Genomic DNA, 24185 nt, shown 5'->3' with positions numbered 1-24185 from the left:
TCTATTTGTCACGGCTTCGATGCCAGTGTGGCCACAATCAGATACTAGAAGGAAGCTCACAATACCAGAAGGAAGTAACCTACCTTTGGGGGACGGGGGGCGGGGGGATAGAAAAGCCCCTGGGCATCTGAAATACCTGACTGCCACGGGCTTTCTTTTTCTGCTGCCAACACCAGTCTACTACTCCGTGTAGTCTTTTCAAGACGGATTTGCGTAGTGCCGGTATACTTCGTTTGTTTCTTCGTGTTTTCCATACGTCTTTTAGGTGTTTTCTTCGTGTTTCTGTCAAAGAATTTTCATAGATACCATGTTGGGAGAACTTTGTCACTCAACTATAAATTTTTTCCCGAATTGATCAACATGTTTTTGGTAAGCTAGCTTGGGTGAATTCTAGTGAAATACTCTGCTTGAAGGATAACGCACTTTGCGATTACGTAATGCAGTTCCTGATATTAATTGCACAAAAATGGCTCATTATTCAATAAGAGCCGTCTTATGCTGTGGGCTTTCTCCATCATGAGAAAGAAAACGGCAGTCCTGTTGACGTGTATCCTAGGGCTATTGTTTTTCATCTTCAATATGTGGAACGTCGTCTCTTTGGATTCAAAACGAGATTGCCCCGACGTAGTGCTATTGCAAAACGACTCCCGACCTCTAGTCTACGCCGCATTTGGAAGGAAGGTACTCCATAAAATATTGGTATTTTGGTTGTACAGGCGCTTGCAGTGCAATGAAAATGTAGAAATGTCATCTACAAAATGTTTTTTAAATGTCAATAGTTGGAATCAGGATACCTGGAACATGTTTTTACCTTACTGGAAAGAGCCGGTTATATTCGCGGGAGCATTTCATCTAACTGGGATGTTTTATGGTAAGGCAGGAAATGCATATTCCCCATAATGCATAATACAATAAGCTTTTCCCCTCACTAATTAGCCTTTGGCATCTCTTTTTACAGGTCTTATGAGTACCCATTTAGGGTCTTGAAGGATCACCTAATGAATCTCCAGCAGCATCAAAAGGTGAAAACAAAAATATAAGTTTATGTCTTAGAAGAAAACATGATAGTAAACTTTCAAACGTTCTTTGATGTTTACACTATTTGGTTACTGTATAAGCGTAATCTTCTTTACTTGCTTATTGAATTTATTTGAAATATGGTTTTTAGTTAGACTACGCTCAAGCAACGAAATTTAAATTTTATAGACTAGAATGGCGGTCGCAATGTGAGACGAATTCGTAGCCATTCTATATCTATATTTTATATGTTCGTTACTTCTGACAACTGCTAAAATGTTTTATTGTGTACCTAGGTCAACCATTTTCCTGGCTCGGGATTTATCACAAACAAAGTTAATTTGGCTACGTCGGGCTTGCCGCACGTTCCGGTGGCTTTCAAGATCCCCGAACAGAAAGCGGAACTAATTTCTTACGTGGGTATCTCGTCATTGCTGACGAATTTTTTCTATCACACTTATATACGTAATAACCTACGTTCTGATTGATAAACAAAATGTCCAAACCTTCTTGCTTGGGAATTCAAAAGATATATAGACTTACTGTGCATATAGTGCCAACGATGATAGAAGGATGCTATTAAAATGGAATACATCAATAATCGTGTTTTAACTGATCTAGGCGAAAAAAAAACCGGAAAGTTTATTTGTCCAAAAAAGCAACAATCATCGAGGTATCAAAATTCAGCCACTGGCTAAGCTTGATTTGAAAACGCCAGGAACGTTCGTTCAGGAGTACGTCCGCAAACCACTCCTGATAGGTACTTTCCTAGAAACCAACCGAATACAATTAACTGAATAAATTCTAATCATCGGATAATCAACAGATGGCCATAAATTCGACATTGGCGTTTACATCATCATTTCGTCCATTGAGCCGCTTAGAGTTTACTCGTATAACGGTGATATTCTATTCCGGTAAATTAATTCCCAAACCTCCATCTTCGCTCAGGAAACATACCACAGTATGTTTAGCCTGAATTTAAACTTATAACAACAACTTATTTGCGATGCATTCCACGACAGATTTTGCCCTGAAAAATATCATCCCTTTGATGAAAGTAAGGTGGATAAGTACGTGATTGGAGACGACTACTTACCAATATGGAACATTTCTTCGTTAAAACCCTATTATGCGAACTTAGGATTTGGAATGAAGGAATCCTTTAATGCCTACCTTCATAGCACAGGTACGCATAGGTTATGATTTCTTTTTAAAATAATGTGCAGTGGCTGATCTTTTTGTTTTTATAAAGGCAAAGACCCCAAAATCATTTGGCATCAAATTGATGAGGCACTTCGGAGCATGCTGTTGAGACGAGAGTTATCGTTGGTATCGGCTTCGGCGAAATTTGCCTCCTCACGCAACTTCTTTGAAATGATGAGGGTGGATTTCGTTGTCGACGAAGATCTTAATGTTTTTATAATGGAGGTAAGAATTCTAGACCTTCATTTCTAAGCGAGTGATTTGCTAAGGCAGAATGTGTTGTAGGCAAACATGTCTCCAAATTTATCTTCGCAGCACTTCCCGCCCAACAGGCTGCTCTACGAGCAAGTTATCTTCAATGTATTGAAACTAATCGGTATTATTCCTTCAGGAGGCAAAACTTCAGTCGGGTACAGTGGTCCTCGTAAAATTGGTTTTGCTGTTTTTTATTTTATTTTTTCAAACTTGTCACGACATACAGACATTACGATGAGCTGCTGTCACAGCCTGAAGTAGCTCATAAAGATTTGGCCGTGTTTCCAGAGCGATGCTTGGCTGCCCGTTGTGCTGATTGTTCCAGACTGGAATGTAAACTTTGCAAGCCTTGTTTAACTGATTCGTTAAAATCCGTTTTGATTGAGGCTTTCAGGGAGCATACGCGTCGACACCTGTGCCGCCGAATTGTTCCGCCATCACTGGTAATTAGCGCTACACATAGAAAGTTATGCTAAATGCGGATTGAATATTAACATTTAATTATCTATTACTTCCTAGCTGCCAGAAGAAATTGAACACGGTGTGAATGTAGAAGGTCTAACCGAGATCAATCAATTGATGCATCAATGGTTTCACGGCAAATGCCTTTTGGAAAGTTCTTGGTGCTAGCACATTTAGTTCAATACAAATTCCACACTCTATTGTAAGGTCGATTTCCCCGAGTTTCGTTGTATTACCACACAGCATCACGCACTGGTAGCATTATGAGCATACAGTTATAACTCTGGATGAGCTGAGATAGACATTTTCACACACAGAATTGTGCTAAAATTATGTAAATTCCAAGTAAAAGAATGCTTTCAGTCTTATGGCATGAGTCCTGCATCCGTCGGGGATATTTTCGTGAATTTTATCGTTGTAGTCAAGATGCATTTTGTTAGATTATCAGTTTTTCATAAACGCAGTAATCGTTTGGGTTTCAATTCAGATTCACATCACTTCCTGATTCCGGGATCTCAAATGATGGGATCGGCGACCAATTTTTTGATCGGGATCGCGATCAAGAGTTAGCTCAGGGCGTAAGCCAAAATGGAAGCGGCCATGATGACGATAGCGTTGAGCGAGACCGAAATCAGCCAACATGTCGTGTTGACCCAATTTTGCCATCGCCTTCTTTCCCCTTCTTCACTCAATTTGACTTGATCAAGAACCTATCTTACGGAAAAAAAGATGTGAGTCAAGAGGTTGAAGTATCTTCCGCAACGCTTATACCCAAAGTAGAAGCAAAATAGCGATGGAGGCAAAACCCAAAACAGCATCCTATTTTTTAGTTTCCTCAATGTGTTCAAATACCGCTGTGCACGTATTGAGGAACCCTTCGTCATCAAATGTGAGGCCGAAAAGGGCTTCAATTTGTGTTGCAGCTATCGCGAAGGCGGCAATGATCGTGAATCCGTCCACGACTTCAGCTGCGATAAAGTCAATCAAGAAACCTGCAAATAGTTAACAACTTTTCGTTATTAATTCTAAACAGCTTTCAATTACACATACCGATCCTTACCGAAACTGAGCAGGCCGAAGAGAAGAACAATGCAACCGGTGAGGAATGCGAGAAGGATAGCTGCTTCAGGTCCCATCAGTGCAGCCACGGAATCGTAAGTGACGAGTGACATAAGGGCCGTTGTCCCCATAGTGACCACAGGCGTACTGCCGAATAGGAGAGAAAGGAAGCATCCCACATAAGATGCGTACAGACCATACAAATGAAAACTAAATAAATAAAGATTTAGCATTGATCAACAACTGTACTTCGATGAATGAATGCCTCAGGAGGGAGTCCAGCACGGTAGCGTATGCTAATCCTTGTAGAATTACTGTTACTCCGACGGTGATTCCGGCCACAAGGTCCGCTACAAAATCTTGTGCACACTATTTGGGAAGCCATTTCAATATTGGGACCCGCATGTACACTGTTTTTTTGCGAAAAATTTCCTGTTTTTGCTTATTCCAGCAAGACCGCGAATTGTCTTCGCCATGGCCCTGTTTCAACCGAACAACAGTCACGGAATTTTCCCGTCTGGCCGGCCTCATCGTCGCTGCCGGTTTGAAAACTCTTTTCTGATGCGCTACTTGAACTAGCGCTTTCTTCATTAGCCGTCATATACAACTTCACATAGACTTTGAAAGGAATACCAACCTGAGAAGCACAAGGCGCTGTAACATACGAACTGGCTAGCCAAACTAAACTGACCTATTTGAAAACTCTGATAAAACTGAGTAACATTGTTTGGCTATATTATCGATTGCGAGTTGTTATAGCAGTCAATCCCTCCGACCAACTATTAGTGATAATGTCAAACCTTACAATCAAGATTAAAAGCCCATAATGCTTGAAAAACAAATATACAGTTTTCATGTGTGCTAAAGGTTTATCTCAGTGAATATTTTATGAAGATGGTTTTCCACTTGTTTTAAAGACCGCTTTAGTTTTGCATTTGTTTGTCGGACTGATGTTAGTGGAACAGACTAGCAATTCGTTTTTTTTGTTTTCCTAAAGTACTGCCTTCATAATGCCCCTTCCCCGCCCTACAGCATGGAAACACAAGACAATTTTGCTAACGTGTTTAAAGCAGTGCATTTTAGAACTCCAACCAAAGTGTGACACATACAAACGACATTCATTCTCACTTACACGCACATACATACACACATGCACAACAAGCAATTTTGACTAGATTATATATACCAAAGGTTTACACATTTTCACACACTCATTCACACAGACATGCACAGAATTTTGGAAATACACGCTTCTACTAATTAAGGGTAATCAAAGGGGAATTTAATAACCTTGAACGTTTCCCGTCAGGAAGAGTTGCTGGAGCATCTTCTTCCCGCTTGCGCTTAGCCTTTCAGGTATTAGGCCTTTCGAGAGATGGTATTTGGCGCATCAAATTTTCGGAATTTCCATCCTGGAGTCGTTTCTGGGCAGGGAGAGTTGCTGAGCTATCCTCCGTCCTCTTACGCTTAGCCACTGATTTAGCCCCAAAACCTGGGTTGGGCATGCTGCAGCCAGTCTCACCTGAAGCGCACAGGTTCGCCTCGAGACTAGCCTCATTGCCGCAGCATTAATGCTGCGGCCTAGGCCCATACCTTGGGAAAAAGAAAAAAAAGTTTTTTAAAAATGGCTCATTGGAATTTAGTCTACTTAAAAAAATACGGCTAATACTTCCCGTTAAGACGGCAGGAATCGCGCTTTTTCTAGTTTGCTGTCTTCGGATATCGCCGCCACGGCACGAGATCGGGGTATCGTAGCCTTCGGTCCTCCTAATAGCGGAAACGCAGTCGTCATGTTACGATAATGTTTGGGAAGTTCCGTATTTTCGGCCACCAGGTGGCACTTTCCAAGGGTATTGTGAACTAGATATTCGTCTGCTATTGTTTTCTTTTTCTTTTAGTACTAGGTGAGACCCGCAAGCCGACCTAAATGCCTTTAAACAGAAAAAACGGCACCCCAAAACCCAAAGCGACATTTGATCGGCCCAAAAGCCACCCGATCGACATGGGCCCAAGCCTCGTCTTTAAAGGCCGAAGAGGTGCAAAGAAATTTTCGTTTAAATAGCGCCAACCCTTCTTGTCTATATAACGCAAGAGCCCATGCCGAAAGACGTAAACAAAAGCTTTTTAACGTAGTGGTTCGCTTCTCTCCCACACTACGTTAGTTGAAAGCTTTTGTTATTTCACCTCATGACACACAGGAATGTTACCATTAACGATGGATTTATCAATAGGTGACACTTTTACACCAAGAGATGCTGAGGTTTTCGATTTTTCTATCCTTAAAAAATAGTTTTTCTTCTGTTAAACCACAGTTCAATCATAGTTGCCTGTCAATTTTTCTAAAATTTATAATTGTCTTCCATAATTTTGTAGGTGGAACATTTCGAATCTGCTAAATCCAAAATCACCATTGCATGTTTAAAAGCAGATTTGGAGGAAATGTTTGTTGCTGTAATGTTAATTGGTGCAAAAGCTTTTGAAGTTTGCAGGTATGTTTTTCTATTATTCTCAGTATTCTAAGGTATCTATCTGATGATCTATTTAATCAGTTCACCACAACAACTCGAGAGGTTTTTCCTCAGTATACCTTATGCCAGCAGTTAAATTGGCACTTCAGCAATCTGCCTACTTACATCATCACAACTCCTTTCATGGTGGGAATTTTTTATGAGAAAAAAGGTGTAATACCATGGAGTTGCCAGAGGTATGTCTAAGTACATGAGTATTTTGAAAATATTTGATACAACATCTGTTGTTCTTTTTCTAGAGGGAAAGATGAGTTAGGAGAAAGCCAAGTGCTTGTTATGATTATGTGGTTTTCCTTTGAGCTATCCAGAAAAACTTCCTTGAATTGAACAAGCCAAGCTTAATTTTTGATATTGGATGACTGCCATAATGTTATGAATGACGGAGCTTTGAAAAAAAAATATTGGCTTTATATGAAAAGTCAGCCAATAGTCTACATCCAGAATCCTAGGACGAACTGCATCAGGTGTGAATAACATATGCAAGCCAATTCTTTATCGAAAGACTGTACCCCTATCTCAGTAGCAACCCAGAACTATTTTCGTTATCTTAGGTTCTTGGGGAGCAGACCGTGATGCTCTGGTTTACCTAATTCATTTAATAACAATTGAAAACCAAAGCAGTTTATGAAAGACACGATATTCCTTTGTGCTTGGTCTTCAGAGTTTTACCTGAAATGCGGTTGGCTTTCTAATGGTACTGATATCAAAGTATTTTTCATTCTTTATATTCCGTTTTGTAGGTCATCGTGCGAAGAAGAATTTTAGCGATACTCCGAATATGAACGTATAGAAAAGTTTAGGCACCCTAAAGTTCTTTGCCGTTTGGACATACTCCGTATTTATCGACCGCCAATAACTTCAAAATTGCCCGGAAACAACGGCCCGTCAGAGCTAACCGATTCCACCATATTAGTTCATACTGACGATCGCGCTGATCAAGTTCCAAACTTGCCCATGGAAACATTACAGTCCGTAGAGTTACCTGAGAATGGCCCGTCATTTGTGCGTCGACCAACAACTCAGTCGGATCACAAAAGTCGGTGTAGGTGTCCTGATTTTGCTGCACGTCATCACCGAATTCGAGAAGACGCTTATCAGCTATGTGGAACGATTTTCACTGAGAGGCGCAGCACACCCAAACTACTCTATGATCTTTTAAAGGTAATCAAAAGATGATGTTACATTATCCTTGTTGGATTAAATATCTTAATTTATTGTTGTCTGTGATGTAAGTCGCTGCGACCATCAGTTAGCGCATCTAACCCTCTGTATACCGTTGATCGGGTTGAAGGCATGACCGTTAAGGAAAAGAGGAAGCGAAAATCGGAAGCAAGAAGACGTTATGAATCCTTTTCGTAGTCGGGATTGCAATATTCTCGTAGCCACGAGCATCCTAGAGGATAGTATTGAGGTTCCAGCGTGCCATCTGGTTATCCGGTACGATTTGCCACAAATTTACTGGGCGTCTGTTCGTTCAAAGGCTCGAGCGCACTCTAAAAAATCATTATATTCAGATGGTCGAGAAGGAGCCCATAGTTGATTTCTGGTGAATTTCTCTCATTTCCATGCCACTGAACAAATTCTGCTAAGTAAAAATGGCTATCACAACTCTTTGGCCGAGTTCGTCAATCACAGTGAAGATATGCCCAATAATATTGGGAATCCGTACACTTCTGGTGACGCTTCAAAACCTTATGCGCCTTCATAAAACGCCATCGCCATCATTAACAGGTATAACGCAAATGGGTTTAAAATTAAAACGACTGCAATTTTCGGAAAGATAAATATTTGTAGATATTGCGCAAAGTTGCCCAGTGATTGATTCACGCGCCTTATTCCTATTTGGAAATACGAACAGTAAACGAGACTACGTTGACCCATCTGTATGGGACAAACGGTCCGAACTATTTCAGAGAAGTGATGCAGCAGAGAAATACGCTCGGCTGTAGCGTATGTTTGCTCATTACAACTACTGATAAAGTCTCCTATGCGGCAAACTGTATCAGGTCTTTCCATGCCGTCAAAAGCGATGGAAGAACCCAATTACCAAAAAGCAAAAAAATATAAAACTTCAGAGGAGGAAGAATTAGAAGAAGGTCAGATGGGCGCCGAAGAGCCTTATGAACAGGTCGCAGATTTGCTTACCATGAAAAACCGATGAAACGTTGATGTGAAAATTTGCTCAATTACACAAAGCAGTGATTGTTGATGAATCCATCGTGGCAGTGGACAAAGAGATCCCTATTGTATCGCCTTTACATCGTCGAGTAATGGACCATCCAGACAGTCTGGCAGAAATTTCGGAAATGTGAAAAGCTCCCACGAAATCTCTGGTACAACAACAGGCAAAACAAATCGACAACTGGCATCGGAGAGCCCACATATTCTAGAGCTTATTACCTGCCTGTTGCTGGCACAGTGTACAAATGAAATTCATGACGAATGTGATCCATCTTCTGATCCATCCACTCAATTCCCCAACATAGTCCATCGACTCCAAAAAGAAGAATCTGTATTAGCAACGGTAGAAATGTCAGTTCCTGGTTTAGATTTCTCCTTCAGTTTTGACGAACAACAAGGTTTAGACAGCCATCCGGGGCCGGCTCGGAGCGTGATCCTACAGGCATTTACAATGTCTAGTGCCAATGATGGCATTAATTTAGAACGACCTGAAACGATTGGCGATTCGTTCTTAAAGCACCCCATCACTGCTTATTTTTGTACTGCAAATATAGTACTATTCATGAGGAGAAACTCAATCGTCTGCACTCGCGCCAGGTTTACAATCTCCCATTTATCAACTGGGCAAGAAAAAACTTTTCGGTAGATGCATGGCACCAACGAAATTCAATCCGCACGAAAATTGGTTGCCACTTGGCTACGTAATCCCAGATGCCTTGGCAGAAGCACTGATTTCATCCACAATCCCATTGAAATTATTGGAATATGCGTGGATCTTCAGGTATTTTTAACAATTCATTTGACTCTGCTACCACTTTGTTACTCGTGAAAAAGAAATTGATTTCGTTAAATGACACTCTAGGGAATGGAGCATATGCCAAGCAACAAGTGGAAGCCTTGGTTCAAGAGAAATAGAAGCAGATCATGTTGCGTTTTGGTGCCAAAATTCCGTCAATCGAGGACATGGTAGTCGAAGAAAATATGTACCATGCCCAAGATTTTCCTCGCTTCGTTCCTTATGACCCACTTACGCAACATAGCATACTAGATAAAAGTATGCCGATTGTGTAGAGGCGCTCATTGGAGCCTACCTCAGAGCTTGTGGTCCAAGAGGGGCTCCGCTTTTCATATCCTAGCTTCGATTGACGGTGCTCCCTGTCCTTGAAGAAGGTTCGTATGGCTACTGGACTCTGTCTCACCTGTCTCACCTTTGGTTGATCAGCCATTACATGTTCGTGTTATGCTTGATCACGTGTTAGCTGGATTTGATTCGTTTGAAGAAAAGATCTGCTATAAGTTTAACGACCGCTCCTACCTGTTACAGGCCTTCAGCCACGCCTCGTACTATCTCAACAGATTGACCGATTGCTATCAAATACTCGAATTCCTCGGTGATGCCCTCTTAGGTAAAAATGGTTCAATTAACATTTGGTTACTCCAGGGACATCAGTATCATTTCATCAGTAGTGAGATTTAACCGCAAAGCTTCATTCTTCTTGTCTGAACCTCTTTATTTTGATTTGCATAACTTTTGCCAGACTTCTTTCTAGTTAGAAAAAATGTTTTTTGAAAATAGGCTTGTGCTTGCAAAGGGCAATACACTGAATAAATTTCGATTCTTTCTGTAGCATAATCTTTCGACGTTTGCGACTTGCTGTACGTTTAATTCGGATCAAGTTAAACGCAACAGAAAAGTAAAACAGTTCCATGTATAAAGTAAATTGGACGAATATACAGCAAGAACCAGTTCAGTGGCAACTTTAATATAAAATGTATTCGATATTTGAGAAGCATGTGAGAAGTGTATAAAAAAACGCAGTTAGAGATTTTTATAGAGACCAATACGACCAATGGAGAAAGTCAACGGAGAATCGCAATTCAAGAGCGGAAGATTACATGGTATATTTGTTTTGTTTGTTTGTTTTTATTTATTTTTTTTTTGTTTAATTTTTTTTTATTGTGTGTGTGTGTGTTTTTTTTCGTCACGAAATCCAAAATAATAGTGAAAAATAAAGGAGTTGATATCTATCTGCATATTAAACCATTCCGTAATCATTCATGCTGTCTGTGCGGATTGAGAGTTGGGCTTCCTGCAAAATACGAATTCGGGGACCCATAGGAATGCCCATTTTGTGCAATCGTTCCTCAGTCAGGTAGGGCAACTCAATCATTCCAATTTTCTCTTGGTCAAAGAGTGGCGCATATTTCTAAAAATATAAAAATTAATAGCAATAATCATCAAATAATTCGAGTGAGATTACTACACCTGATAAGTATTGCAAGCAAATTTGATTTTGAAAAGTAATTTTAAGGATTACCTCGTAGCCAAGTTTCTTGAGGAATATCCTCAAGAGTGGTGGCTCGTCGCCAAAGAAGCTGGTTAGCTTCTTAACCCGTGAAGGATCAGTCAGGGCAGGGACGGCACCTTGCCAGCAAGTGTCGCGATCTACACGATAACCTCTGGGCAATTTAAAACTAGCGCCAGTATTGTACGGATTTCCAGAACCCATCCTTAGGGGATGAGCTCGCAGTTGGGCAATTTCACTTCGAATGGTCTCCATTTCCTAAATAAGCGACAATAACCAAATGATTCAATTCGTAGTTCTTGTTATGTAACACACGCAGACTCAGATATTCGTGAAATGTGAGGCTCACCTGGATCATTATGTGTTGGGTTCGCATTTCTGACGAGAGATGGGCCACACTTCGAGCCAGTGTCACTACGTGTGATTCCAAACGTTGAAACCTTTTGTTTGAAGACTGATGGCGTTCAAAATAAATGTAAAGCAATGTTAATATATTGAAGAATGACTTTATCATTTGTGACGGAGAGGCTCGGTACCTTGGACTCTTTTGGACGGCGGCGCTCTTCGTTCCTCCGGCGATCTCGATAAACGGGTCGGCTGCAGACGGAGCTGGGCAAGGAAGAAACGCTACCATACATTCTTCGCTTGGACAGCTTGTAGTCTGACGGTCCTGATCGAGACGATTTTTTGTGCAAGGCTTTCAAAACCTAAACAAGACCATTATCAAAATTGTCAATGAAATTGGAAAAGATAAAATTTTGTTTCCGAATGTGTGCACTTTCCACGAGATATGCACCAAAGGAAATTGAAATGTCAAAGCGCCCACCTCTGAATACATGGATTCCAGTCCTTCCAACTGACGACGGATCGTCCTGGAATCGTTCATGTCCATCGTTGTACTCAGATCATCGTCGCTGTGCGACGAGCTCGAGTCAGAATCGGCGTCTAAGTCGAGGCCTGTTGTGGTGGACGTGATGTCTCCGAGATCGAGAGCTTCTTGTAGAGCCGTTAGAGGATGTAATGCGCCTTCATTCAAATTAGTAGACATTATACTACAAACCAAGACGAACTGCAACAGCTGAAAAAGAAAACTAACCAGTGGATTTGGAACTCCTAAGTTTAGCGGAGGAAAACGATTTCGATGCCAAGGAACTCTTGCTTTCATCACCACGTCGTTTTGCATGATGTCCCAGCTTTGTTTGGCTTTCGATGCCTGCGCTTACACGGTGAGAATTGGCCGTAGGTTTTGCCGGTGTTGTAGGTTTGACGCGCTGCACCATCGGACTGTGGCCATTGGTGGGTTCGAGTAAATCGGGCTTACTGTTATTGAACTTTTGCTGCAATTTGGGTGTCGGCTTTGGAGAAGCATCGGGCGACAGGGGAGGTAGAGGTGGTGTAGCCGATTGGAGCCCTTGCTGTGAGTTCTTTGACTGGTAGCTTCTCATCTCCATTACGTTGTTCACTTCGCGATCGGCTGCGTCAGCCCAGTCTGATGAAGAATGATTCAGCTGGCCTGTCCGTCCACCGAACATCTCTGCTTCCGTGCTCGTATCCAGCTGGTAATTTTGTTGGCAGCTGACGCGGCTGCGCTGACCCGAAGGATCGGTTAAAACACCCAGGCCCGAATCTGTGGTGCTCACCGATTGCCCACTTCGCTTGTCCAAGTCTGAAGAGCTACCGGCCGACTGATGGCCACTCGATGAACCGCCTTCATTCATCATGGGGGAACTGAGCGAAACGGATTTCTGTGGAACGTCATAGTCGCTGTAGCCGAACACTGAGCGATTCTTCATGCCTTGGCCGGCTGATGCAATGCTGGATAGTGAGGAGTCATGGTCAGCGTACGAATTTTTCGACGGTCCTTCTTTCGTAGGCTGTTGATGCTGCGGGAAATGCATTGTGTCGTCGTAAAGAACCACCTGGCCCTGACCACTCCTCGATTGGTACCGAGACGCCGGTTCAGTCGTGCCGGCAACAGCCGAAGCAGCCGCCGAAGAAGATGAATTGTCTCCACCACTGTACTGACACTCGTTATTCAAATCCATGCGGAACGTGACGGATGGCTTATGTCGTAAGCTGTAAGGACTTTGAGTCGGCGCGAGAGATTCGGTACCATTAGGAGTGGGACTCAGCGTTAGTTTAGCCAATGCGCTGGCATCGCTTTCATTGATGGATGCTTCCATTCTGGCCGATTGGCGGCCGTAACTTCCCCACACTTGTTGTGCGTTGTTATTGTTGACGGTGTGATTGCTGTTACTTTGGCCAACCAGTTGACTTTTGATGCGCTGATTGATTGAGTGGACTGGGTCAGGCTGCCTACCAAGGTGACCAGAAGTGCCGTTCTGCTGCGTCCCCATTCCGTGTTCGGTAACAATGGCTTCGGCCGCGGCTGCAGCGGCCGCCACGGCGGCGGCCGTATTGGCAGCCGAGCTGTTTGCATTATCCTGTCCCGCACCCGCATTATTCTCTGTTCCGTTCAGTTTACTCTTTGACGATTTGTTGAACTTGGTGGTGAACATGTCTTTGATATGGTGATAGGTTTTGCCGGTTAGTTTCTTGCGCATGGATCCGTTCTTATTGTTGCCGGCTGTAGTGTCCACTTCTTCTTTCTGTGTCTTGTCCGATGGGACGTGTGAGTGAGCGATCGACGACTCGTTATTAGGGTTGGCCATGGTGCTAGGCTCCACACCGTTTCTCTGATCGATGGTCAGTCGTTCCATTGCCTACAGGAGGTGAATATTCAGGTTGATTAGCTTGAGGATTTAGATTTTTTTTTTTTCTTTCACAGGAAAGAAAATATGTATAAGATGAACGAGAAATAAAAAGAAAGCAAGAGAAATGCTTGATGAGATGAGAAACGGAAATGAATGGTGGGACTTTACCCGAGGCAACGTAGGCGATAGAGCAAATTGAGAGGATCCACGAAGGGGACCATCCCTTAAGAACATTTTGTTGCAGGTGTCACGAAGGCGGTCGAATGTCGACGTATCGCTGCCTTGATTATTCCATGGCGCTACTGTGACATTGCTGTTGCAAGCAAATCCAAACGTAAGAGAGAAAATGATTGATGAATGCAAGTTGGCAAAACTGGCTGAATTTTGTTTACAAAGAGTATAATGCGACTGCTATTTACCTGGGCCTATCAGCTCGCTCACTGTCCACTTGAATTTCGTACTGAGTCATGTGGGAGGAATTGGAATGAGAGGTGGGAGCGAAAGGGTCGCGTAGGCTTGCTGGCCCCGTGTGCTGCGAGTCAAAGCTGAGAGAATGATCACCCAAGCTGACGCTGCCATTATTGCCGGTCAGACCGAACGGTTGCTGCGGCTGGTGCTGGTGCATGTGCTGCTGTTGTTGCGGCTGCTGTTGCTGTTGCTGCTGTTGGACGCGACCGTCAAAATTCATGGGAACATAGTTGTTCTCCTGGCGCCATCCCGTATAATGGATATGCATCGGCTATAATGAATGACCAGCATAGAGAAAGGGGTGGTGTTTAGGATTTGGGTTTAAATAACCGACAACTCTTTCTTTTAACAGTCAATGGCTAGCTTTTAATGGCTGTGTTTCCACACGTAGCTACCTGCTTTCAACTAATACTTATGAATTAAATCGTTAACAGCGCCATCGACTGTCCAAATTAGCCAAAGGTTTCCTTCAATTCCTTTAGCGCTAATGCATGCAACGCAGGTTGAAACAGAACACGAGTTAGAATGACCGTGAAAAATGACGCATACCATATAGGAAGCGGGTCGATGCAATTCCTCGGAGCCAGAGACATGATCGAACCCATCCGGGTAATGATGGCCGGCGTGGTGGGGTGCTCCAGCTATAACTTCACCGTGCCGTCCCTGCGTGACCTGTAGTCATGAAATCATTTCAAACAGTCAGTCAAAACCGGCTCACTTTTTAAAATATATTAATCGCCGGGCTACTGATAGCCATAATGAAATGCAATACTGAAAAATCTAACTACGAAAATTAAAGCTAAGTAACAAAAAAAAAAAAAAAAAAAAAAAAAAAAATAACAACTGACCGTGCGTCTTTCCTCGTTCCAGGCTGATTGCGTCACAATAGTTTGCATGTTGGAGGATTCTGTATCTGGACTTTTGTTCTCAGACGACGTTTTAGACTCGAGTCCGATGCGTTCAATGCGTCCTACCTCGGCAATCTTATCTCCAGTAGTGACTACCAGTTCGCGTTCAATCTGCACAAAAAAAAAAGCAAAAGAAAAAAAATAAATCAACCAGACGTGTAAAAAGCACTGGTATTATTTTTATCTTTCCAACATGGTATTTGACTTTTATAGAGTCTTTTGTGATAGAAACAACAAAAAAAACAAAAAAAACAAAAAAAAAAAACAGGAAAATTCAATAAAAGTAAGAGTTTTGGAAATGCGAGATCTATACGAGAGATAATGACTGGTTAATGTCTTAAATTCCTATAATGGTGACCGGTCTTTCCAAAAGTAAGATTTTACACCAACAAAGCGCATACCATATGGTGACTGGTATTTCTTGCTGTTTCACTTTGCAAAATGTCGCAGTTAGAAGGGCAACAGGCAAGGCGACCAAGAAAACAAAATGGCTCAACACGCCAACGCAGACTCACGTATTCGTACGTAAAACAAAAAGCGGTTCCCTTTTACAGCGAGACAAAACAAAACAAAACTTCATGTAAGTTATCACCAAGGCTAACGTCTTTCCCCTAGTTTTTCCTCTTCTTTTCTTTCTTTAAAGTTTTGTTTGCGTTCTAACATGATATTGGCGCATCCTCCTTTCGTAGAGTGAAGTCCTGTTTTCATTTTAGCCGGAGGTTGCGTCACCCATCCGGCGGCGGTTACGGATTATTCATATAATAGACATGCACTGCGAAGGGACGGGTCACGATGTGCAGTCAACGCATTGTGGACCGTAAAATGACCATGGTCTATTGTGCGTCTTTTTTTTTTTTTTCTTCTAGCAGTGAAACCTGCCATCAACAGTTTAAGGCGGTCGCTTTGAAATGATGTGCCTTTAGAAGATGGCAATGTCGCATCCAAGACCCTGGGAATTAAGAATAGTTACTCGTTTCGCTGTAGGCTCGTTCCAGTTACACACATTTGAGGTAGCTCACACGGCTCTATTTTAAGAGTAATCGAATGATATACCAAATGACCCACACGTAAACTCGTAACAAGAAAACAAAAAAAAAAAGTTGCAAGGAATCACGGCGGATAATGAAACCTAGATCCGCCAGGAGGCTGGCACACCTTTTTTTGCGCTTCGCTGGCCCTCACACGTTCATTGCCACGTCCCTACCGAAAAAAAAAAAAAAAATCGGATGTACTGCACGTAGCTACATATTCCCTAAGCATAATTTCTTTTCTTTTTTTTTCTTTTTTTTTTTTTGTTTGTCTATTCTATTTCTGTTGTTGTTGTAGCATCAGATCAGTCCATCACGTTTTGTGGAATACATTTGCAGAGCGTAAACAAAAGCGTGACCGATGGAAGAGAACACCGACATCTTCGCCTTGATCTCGAGTTATCTAGAACGATGGACCACTTACTCCGCACCCCGGCAATCGTCTATTTCCTGGAAAGTAAAGCGTCGATTGAGGGCCCGCATCCTAACTTAAGACGTAGAAGATGCCAAGTGCGCGCGTGGCTGCAACAACGGGCGCAATCAAGATATATATTTCTCGAAAAGTGATTCGATAAGGTTTCTTTTCTTTTTTTCTTTTCTCTTTTTTTTTTTTTCTGTTGATGGATAGAGCGGCTTTCATTCATCAGCTATCCAGCTGGCTCACGGGCTCCATGCTGTTGGCGTCATGGAAAACAAAATAGCGCGTCATGTAATCTGGAGACGGACAGCCCGGGATACTCGGAAAGTAATATATGTGTACGGATAAATCTCGTGTTCTCGTTGCGAGCAACGAACCACATTAAATGAATGAAAAAATAGATGAATAACGTACGTATCTTTAGTATATGCGTATATACTATATTTAAAAAATCTATAAATTATCAAGGATTCCTCTTTTTTCTTTCTATCTCTTTTTTTTTTTTTTTTTTTTTTTTTTGTCCGTCTTTTTTTTTTTTTTTTTTTTTTTTTTTTTTCTCTCGCAACATTCGACTTCCTGCTGACTTGTTTGGCCTGTCTTGAGGCACAGCCCATCTGTATTGTTGTTCTCGTTGAGTTGTATGTCGAGTCGGCTGTCTCGCAATTCGTTTTTGTTTCGTTGGCCGGCTTGGCAATGTCTATTCATTCTCCTTTGATTACGGTGAGAGGGCACGCGGAATGCCATGCACAAACTGAAAAAGGCGGCGGCACCGGTCACGGAAGGTAAACAAAACAAGAGAAGGAAAAAAAAAAAAAAAAAAAAACAACGGAAAAACAAAAATAAAAAATGAAAAATATTCGAACCGTGGGGACAATCAAGTGTCAAAACATTTGTGATTCGTTACCGCGTGCCGCCTGTCTGTTTCCCTTCTCTTTTGCTAGCATTATCATAAAACATGACGATGACACGCTCTCTTAAAGCAAAGTCTTGTACGACTTTTACCTTATTCCGAGTTCTACCGTACTTTTTTTTTCTTTCCTTTTTGATGTGTGTGTGCTCTGTTTTGCTTCGGTTTTGTTGTTTAGTTCCACGCTGAATCCAGCAACCACCCCCCCCCCCCCCCCCCCCCCAAAAAAAAAAAAACTAAACCAAAAACAATATACTGTTTGGACTGTTTCCATGTGGGAATTACACCTGAGGCTTGTTCCCAAGCTTTAACATTTTCATTTGAAATTGAACATTTGCCTCTTTTGTGGCTTTTCTTTTTTTGTTTTTTATTATTCTAGCGCGTACCGCAGACGGACGAGATTGATCAACAGAGAGGGCGCTATCTCTTGGCAATCGCGTGGATAGACGTTCCAAATGTCAGAAAAGGATGGAGAACACGTCGTAATATGTAAGAACGAACAAAAAACGTCACTTTTCTGAAGTCTTGCTTCGCTGTGGAAACGCGCAATTACGAGCCAGACCGAATTCGTTGAAAGAGGGGGGGGGGGGGACGGCGGTAGGGGGAGGAAAGGCAAGGAGGAAGATGATGGAATTACTCGCGTTCAACACACACACACACGCGTACGCACGCACGCACATAAAAACAAGCCCACGATAACGTAAAAAGAGGAAGATAAATACAAGCATAATGAATATATAAGCCCTGTGTCTTTCCTCGTTTTTGTTGATGCTGCTAAGGTGATTGCTCAGTATGTTTGTATAATGTGGGGAAAAAGGACACGTAGGTTGTTTAAAATATAGATATACGCCGTATATATTATACGCGGCGCTATGCATACAGTATAACGCACTGCTGCATACGAAATAGGTCGCTATCGCTATGAACGTTTCAAATTGGCCATCAAGATTGAAGAAAGGGAAGATTGAGCATCTAGAAGAATATTTGAAGCAGGGAGCCAGGTGATATTCAAGTAGATAGAGAGGTTAGAAAGTCTACGCATGCACAGCACAGGAAAGAAAACCTCCTTTTTATTCCAAACAAATCTTTTTTTTTTTTTTTTTTTTTTTTTTTTGTCCTTGTCTGTTTGTTCATTCAATATCACGAATCGTCTTAGATATGATGGAGTCGATAATCGATCTATCGCTGGTGAGTTTTGCTGTTAGCACAAGAGACTAAACGTACCGGAAACTTAGAGGAGTGCGCCAAGAGACCGTGACTGGCGCTCTTTGGATTCGACTCGGACGAACTTGCGGTGCTGGCGGCGGCTGTGGCAGCGGCAGAAGCAACAACGGACGGATCGTTGTGATGCAAATGAGGCCGTGCGGCGGCCAGCACGGGCGATGATGAATTGGCTGGCGGCGGCGGTTGACGATACGGAGGCGGATTGGCTAGCGGCTTCGGCGCTGGAACGGCTTTGTACGGTCCCGACTGGCTATCCGCTTCTACAACAATCAAAATATGTTCAATATAGTCACAGGATAAATAAAATTTAAAAAAGGAAAAAAAAAAAAAAAGAAGAAGAAGAAAGAACGAAGTGACGCAACGCAATACAAACGCACGGCCAAGAACAAACAAAAGGGGGGGGGGGGAATTTATTTAACCAGTTAACACTAATAAAAGTGAAAATATTGTTATTATCATTTTCCTGAAAATCATTTCTTTTGACGTCAGTCAACCGAATCGTTTAGCTCTCCCAACTCACTGACCCTAATTATCCTTCTCCCATGGAGTTCAGAGGAATAGGAGGAGGAGGAGGAGGAGGAGGATGTCAGAAAGAGATGGGCTTCTGTATTGCTGAGTGTCAGTTCTCAAGAGAGTCCGGGTTTCGGTTAGGTAAGGTAAACGTAAGGTATATACATATCAATAGTAACAAACTCGTCAATATGGCCGAGCCAAAGTGTCAACGAACACGCAACGGCACACTAAGCCTCCGACCTGTTTCAGATGTGCGTGCGCAATCAACCGGTTACAGGCATCTTCCTGTTCTGCCATGTTCTTTTATTTTCAGCGTGATGCGAGGATAACACGCAGAATTTAAGTTTCTTTTTCTTTTCTAAATTTCTTTTTTTTTTTTTTCTTTCTCGTTGTCTATTTAATGAAATCTAAATGGCCGGTTGGGGCTCAGTTCACATCTCGTTACTTACTGGGAGTCATTGACAGGGAGCGTCGAATTTTCATTTCGTGTTTGATCCGTCTGACGGTGGTGGCCATGACGACGGGCATTTCCACCGCAGTTTTCCCGAATTCCCATTGGCGCGGGACTTTTGGGGGTGCGGATTGGTGACGGCGCAAGTGGCGAGTTTGCGCAAAGAAAATAAAGAAATAAACGTACGCCCACGTACTTTTTGTCTTCTTTATTCTTATTTTTTTTTATTTATTTTTTTTTTTTTCAAAATGTTCACAAGCACACGATAGACCCACAACTAGCACTTGAACGAATAATTCCGCACCTAGATTTCCGCTAAATGGAGAACGCGCAAAAACGGCAGCAACTGTACAGCCGATTCTTTTATTTTTTTTTTTTTTTTTTTTTTTTTTATTCTTTCATTCTTCTTTTTTTTTTCGTATAAGCAGATGCGCTTGGTAGTGGGTCACTAACACACAAAGAGTGGAGAAGGGAGAGCTGGGGGGAGAGGACTAGGCGACCCCTTCAAGACCGTTACAGCGCGCATGATGAAAGGCCTCCCCCAAAAAACTCTTGATGCAACGGACTTCTACGTAAATATCCTTATCGAGTGTATGATGTAGAATGGCGGAGTAATCGCAAGACTTCACTTCTTTTTTTCTTTTTTTTTTTTTTTTTTTTGAATGCCGACAGCCAATTGTTCGCAGCTGTAACTCGGCGTTGATCGACAAAAGATGCCAACGTTATTGTGAGGTCACAAACGGAATTTGACGACGATTGCACGGCACAAAAAACAGAACAGAAATGCAACGTCTTGCGAGTAACAAATCCCGAGATGATCGTGTCCGTTTTATGCGTCCTCCTTAGCTGTGAGACTTTACGGGTTTTTAGTTCCCCCCTTTTTTTTTTTTTTTTTCTTTTTACTAAATTTATTTTATAGCCTACTGGCCGGCTGCCGACATTTTTTTTTTTTTTCTCGATAGAAGAAACGGGAAACTTTTATGTCGTTGTTTGTTTGTAGTAGAAATGATGTTGCTGGTTTTGTTGTTGATGTTTAATAGATTGAACCGATAGCAGCAAAGCGTGTGACATAGAGGCCGCCGGGGTTAGTCACTCTCTCCAGCCGTTTGCCTTTGATTTTTTTTTTTTTTTTTTTTTTTATTTGTCCTCTTGCCTCTTTCTCTCGAGTCGCGTCACGAATGTTTGGTTGCCAATAGCGGTCAGCTGGGCAACCGGAGAGACAAAGGCATTGCGTCAGGCAGATGGCACCCACATTTGGTCAAAGCTAAAAACGAAATCCCATCCGAATAATGGACGGCATTCTTTCCGAATGCGTTGCAAAAACCACAACGGAAAACGGACCGCTACGAGATTTTCAAAAAAAAAAAAAAATATCACACGACGCACACGAATGTTAGACACTAGAACTTTTGCGACAAACGCGTGCAACGTACACGAGGACGGGATATATACGACACACGCAAACTCCACGGGTTGATGAAGATACAAAAGAAAGAGGGAAAGGACATAGAAAACATAGACCCGTCTCCGTTCACAAACGGGACTCGACTGGTGCCTTCCAGGTTCCCGCCAGCGCTTGTTGTACCTCAGGTTCAAACACAATGAACCACCGAACAGAGGAGGGTTGGGCAGGCTAAACACGGGACGAACTGGCGAAGATCGAAGCGCACTCTGGTGAACCTTCGGTGAGCGCGAGAATGAGAAACGTTCAATTTCTCTTCTAAATCATCAAAATCGCAATTGGGGGCCCACTTTATAGAACGCAGTGCTCATGCGCACGCACTGCTTATCAAAAATGTAATGTACGAGTATACATCGATAGTGGCTCGCCTAAGCTGTTGGGGTAGAGAAATCATGGAGAGAATATCACGTGATGTTTTTCTTTTTTGTTCGCCAAACAAGTGTCTTCTTTCCACAATGCGCTTTTGTTTTTCTGGAATTATTTTTTTTTTTTTCTTTTCTTGTTTTCCTTTTTTCAATGTACATAAGTCTCTGTGTGTTTTCTGTTTTTCTCCACTTATCTTTTAAAGATTTTCTACAAATACCTGATTTCATTTATATATATGTTGTGTTTTTTTGTTTTTTTCTCTCATTCTTTTCCCGTTTTCATCTTGTATTTCGCCTGCGCTCGTGACTGTGCGGGTGGAGGGTGGCGGGGCCAAGCAACACCGACAAGGGCGTGATTTTATATAAAGGAGAAATGAGGATGTAGATGTAGGTGTAGGTGCGGTAGGCCGCTATTGTCGAAAATACATTCAGCTTATCGATAGGTTGAAAAGGGGGCTCTTTGTTTCTTTTTACAGGTGAGTTCTGCGTGAAAGATGGCGGCAGCGGCATCGGTGGTGGCAAAAACCGCGACGGAAAGAAAAAAATAATAATAATAATAATAATACGCCCGCCCGAAACGGCTAAAGAAAAAAAAATAGAAAAAAGCTGGACATATGAACGCCCTCGTCTAGCGCACCTTTAAACCCGGGATATTTACGGCTGTTTTTATTCCGACCACGAGCAGTGTCTGAGAGAGAGTGACACATATATAAAGGCTGTATGTCCATTCCAAAGAGGATACGTGTGTGTTTGTAAATAGAAAGAATAGTAGAGAGAGATAGAAGGGGAAAAAAAAAACTAAGAATCTCTAGGAGAAGATCTTGAAAGATCCCATAATTGGTCGGGGTTTTTCTTTCGTGTCGTTTTTTTTTTTTTTTTTTTTCTTATTTTATCAAGACATCGCGACGGTACAATGACAAGAGAAGGCGAAAAAAAAATTCAGGCAGGGAATGGAAGAGAGAGAGAGAGAGAGAGAGAGAGAGAGAGAGATAGAAACGACTGCATCCAGGGTGAACCAAAGCGAGCCGTTTTAAGAGCAAAGGCGTTATGTCCACTCGGTTTTTGATACCGGACTGCCAGTCCACCTATACTGACAGTCTTTAGGAAGTATAGAAACTCTTTTAAGGGAAACGGTGAAATAAAAAAAAAAAAAAAAAGAAAGACGACATGATGAAACAAAACCCTAACCGAAGGTAAAAATAACAAGAAAATGGAAATTTCAAAGGACGAACGGAGATCGTTCCGGAAAAGAAAAAAAAAACCTTGTAGATTGTGTCTCTGATTCTTAAGGAAATGAGGCCAACTAGACGAGCTGGGACGTTGTCTTCGAAAAGGCAAGCGGGACTAAGGAAGAGTTATTATACGGAAATGTGTAGAACAGCGTCAGTATAGATCCAGCTTCTCTCGCTTGACAGTTTTGACAGCCTCAAAGTAGGCAATCCTAAGCCATTCCCCATAAGTTAAGAAATAAAAAAGAGACCTTTAGACCTGTGTCAAAGTTTAGCATAGCTTTACACGAGCGGAACTGTGACAGACAAAAACCTATGATCGTTTTTCGGGTCTTTGTCATTATATTCATCACCGTCATCTTGATGATTACTACTATTATCATCTGCTACGCGGAACCGTTCCAAAGGACGCAACGTTTTTGTTTCCCTCTTTCGAAAAAAAAGAAAAAAAAAAAAAACCAAGCAAAATACGTAAGTACCAAAGCCTGGATAGCCGACTGTGAAAGAACTGAAAAGTCGGTACATTTTTGGCTACACGCTACGATTTCATACACAACGCACTCATCGTGCGAAATCTCGAAATAAAACTTCCTTTATCGAGTTTTTACTTTTTTTTCATCTTTTTTTTGTTTTTGTTTTTTCAAGGGAGTTTGTATTTGTCGACTCGACATGCCGGCTGTTGCTGTAGCGAGCGGTGAAATGACCTATGATCCTCTCTATACAATCCTTCACGCTGCGCAAGTTGATTGGCCTCTTCTTTCTGCGCTCACTTGTGTACGGAGTGCCAAGCAATGACAGATGTCGTGTGAAAAATCGCTAAAGGCAAAATGAAGAGCAATCAACAAATTCCAGTGAAACACTCTCCGGTATGTTTTGTTTTTCGGTGTGACTTTGAATCCAGTCAACTTTAGCCGGTTTCGGTTTATCGGTCCCGCCTAAAAGCAAAAGAGTTTAGAGCGCTAAGTCTCTGTCGCATTACCGTCTCCCAAAGATAACTCGAGGCGCAATCTTCTAACGACGACTTTTGCTCCGCCTTCTTGATTGTTCGCAGCACTCAAACTCATGTTCGCTTACCTTCTCTCTCTTTTCTTTTTTTCTTTTCCCCTTCTTTCCTCTTCATTGTCTTTGTCCGTCCATCGTGGGGTTTCATTACCACCTGATGGTCGGCGTTGGAAAAGTGCACAATTGCGCGCGCAGTGGGGGTACGTAGCAGCTGCGCCGCGTAGACAAACGTTATGATAATCACTGGGATTCTTTGCTGATTTCTTCAATTGCCCTCTACGTCGTGCCACGATTCTGCTCAAAGACATCATCACGACTCCGTTTTCTTTTTCTTATGACTGTCACCATTGGCTTAAACTTTTTTTTTTGTTACCACCTTGTTATTATGTTATCCCACATTGTATGGACATACTGTATATTAGCAAGCGCATTTCTTTTGTTGTTGTTGTTGTTGTTTTTTAATCCTTATTTTTCACAACGAA

The 24185-nt window shown here is 42.1% G+C and overlaps 2 protein-coding genes, 1 long non-coding RNA gene and 1 pseudogene across 5 annotated transcripts in view; 2 read left to right on the top strand and 2 right to left on the bottom strand.

The window, feature by feature from the left end:
- Nucleotides 1-176: 176 nt before the first annotated feature.
- LOC130685347 (probable tubulin polyglutamylase ttll-15) lies at nucleotides 177-23772 on the top strand. Of its 2 annotated transcripts, XM_057508641.2 has the most exons (13): nucleotides 177-369; nucleotides 487-681; nucleotides 780-871; nucleotides 959-1022; nucleotides 1314-1433; nucleotides 1639-1777; nucleotides 1844-1934; nucleotides 2043-2206; nucleotides 2273-2448; nucleotides 2509-2633; nucleotides 2705-2921; nucleotides 2998-3135; nucleotides 23762-23772. In XM_057508641.2, the coding sequence occupies exons 1-12, from the start codon at nucleotides 361-363 to the stop codon at nucleotides 3106-3108; spliced, it is 1503 nt and encodes a 500-aa protein (XP_057364624.1). In that variant the 5' UTR covers nucleotides 177-360; the 3' UTR covers nucleotides 3109-3135; nucleotides 23762-23772. The 2 variants fall into 2 exon arrangements, with proteins under 2 accessions (XP_057364624.1, XP_057364625.1); XM_057508642.2 differs by lacking the exon at nucleotides 23762-23772 and having other exon boundaries at nucleotides 2998-3140.
- On the bottom strand, nucleotides 3136-4194 carry LOC130685374 (uncharacterized). Its single transcript, XR_008999579.2, has 3 exons — nucleotides 4001-4194; nucleotides 3712-3932; nucleotides 3136-3650 (listed from the first exon to the last, which is right to left on the bottom strand). It is a non-coding gene; the product is annotated as an uncharacterized LOC130685374 (long non-coding RNA).
- Nucleotides 6215-10324, top strand: LOC130685346 (uncharacterized; annotated as a pseudogene).
- The window catches only part of LOC130685375 (uncharacterized), a 28882-nt gene continuing 15157 nt past the window's right edge, over nucleotides 10461-24185 (bottom strand). For both annotated transcript variants that reach the window (XM_059494744.1, XM_059494745.1), the window contains exons 3-12: nucleotides 18682-18941; nucleotides 15045-15215; nucleotides 14746-14868; nucleotides 14148-14467; nucleotides 13897-14041; nucleotides 12111-13737; nucleotides 11841-12040; nucleotides 11551-11721; nucleotides 11364-11468; nucleotides 10461-11272 (exon numbers count right to left, since the gene is read on the bottom strand). In XM_059494744.1, the coding sequence (XP_059350727.1) occupies nucleotides 10931-11272; nucleotides 11364-11468; nucleotides 11551-11721; nucleotides 11841-12040; nucleotides 12111-13737; nucleotides 13897-14041; nucleotides 14148-14467; nucleotides 14746-14868; nucleotides 15045-15215; nucleotides 18682-18941 (3464 nt within the window). In that variant the 3' untranslated portion in view covers nucleotides 10461-10930. The remainder of the gene's footprint in view (nucleotides 11273-11363; nucleotides 11469-11550; nucleotides 11722-11840; nucleotides 12041-12110; nucleotides 13738-13896; nucleotides 14042-14147; nucleotides 14468-14745; nucleotides 14869-15044; nucleotides 15216-18681; nucleotides 18942-24185) is intronic.

The sequence above is a fragment of the Daphnia carinata genome, chromosome 3, assembly GCF_022539665.2.
Source record: "Daphnia carinata strain CSIRO-1 chromosome 3, CSIRO_AGI_Dcar_HiC_V3, whole genome shotgun sequence".
Lineage (NCBI taxonomy): Eukaryota > Metazoa > Arthropoda > Branchiopoda > Diplostraca > Daphniidae > Daphnia > Daphnia carinata.
Note: the sequence above shows the minus strand (reverse complement) of the source record. Positions and strands in the feature narration are given on the sequence as shown.

Excerpts from the sequence above, each read along its gene's own strand:
- LOC130685347 (XM_057508641.2), top strand. Across the intron at positions 1,434-1,638 it reads AAGCGGAACTAATTTCTTAC|GCGAAAAAAAAACCGGAAAG; the intron begins GTGGGTATCTCG and ends TAACTGATCTAG. Across the intron at positions 1,935-2,042 it reads AACGGTGATATTCTATTCCG|ATTTTGCCCTGAAAAATATC; the intron begins GTAAATTAATTC and ends ATTCCACGACAG.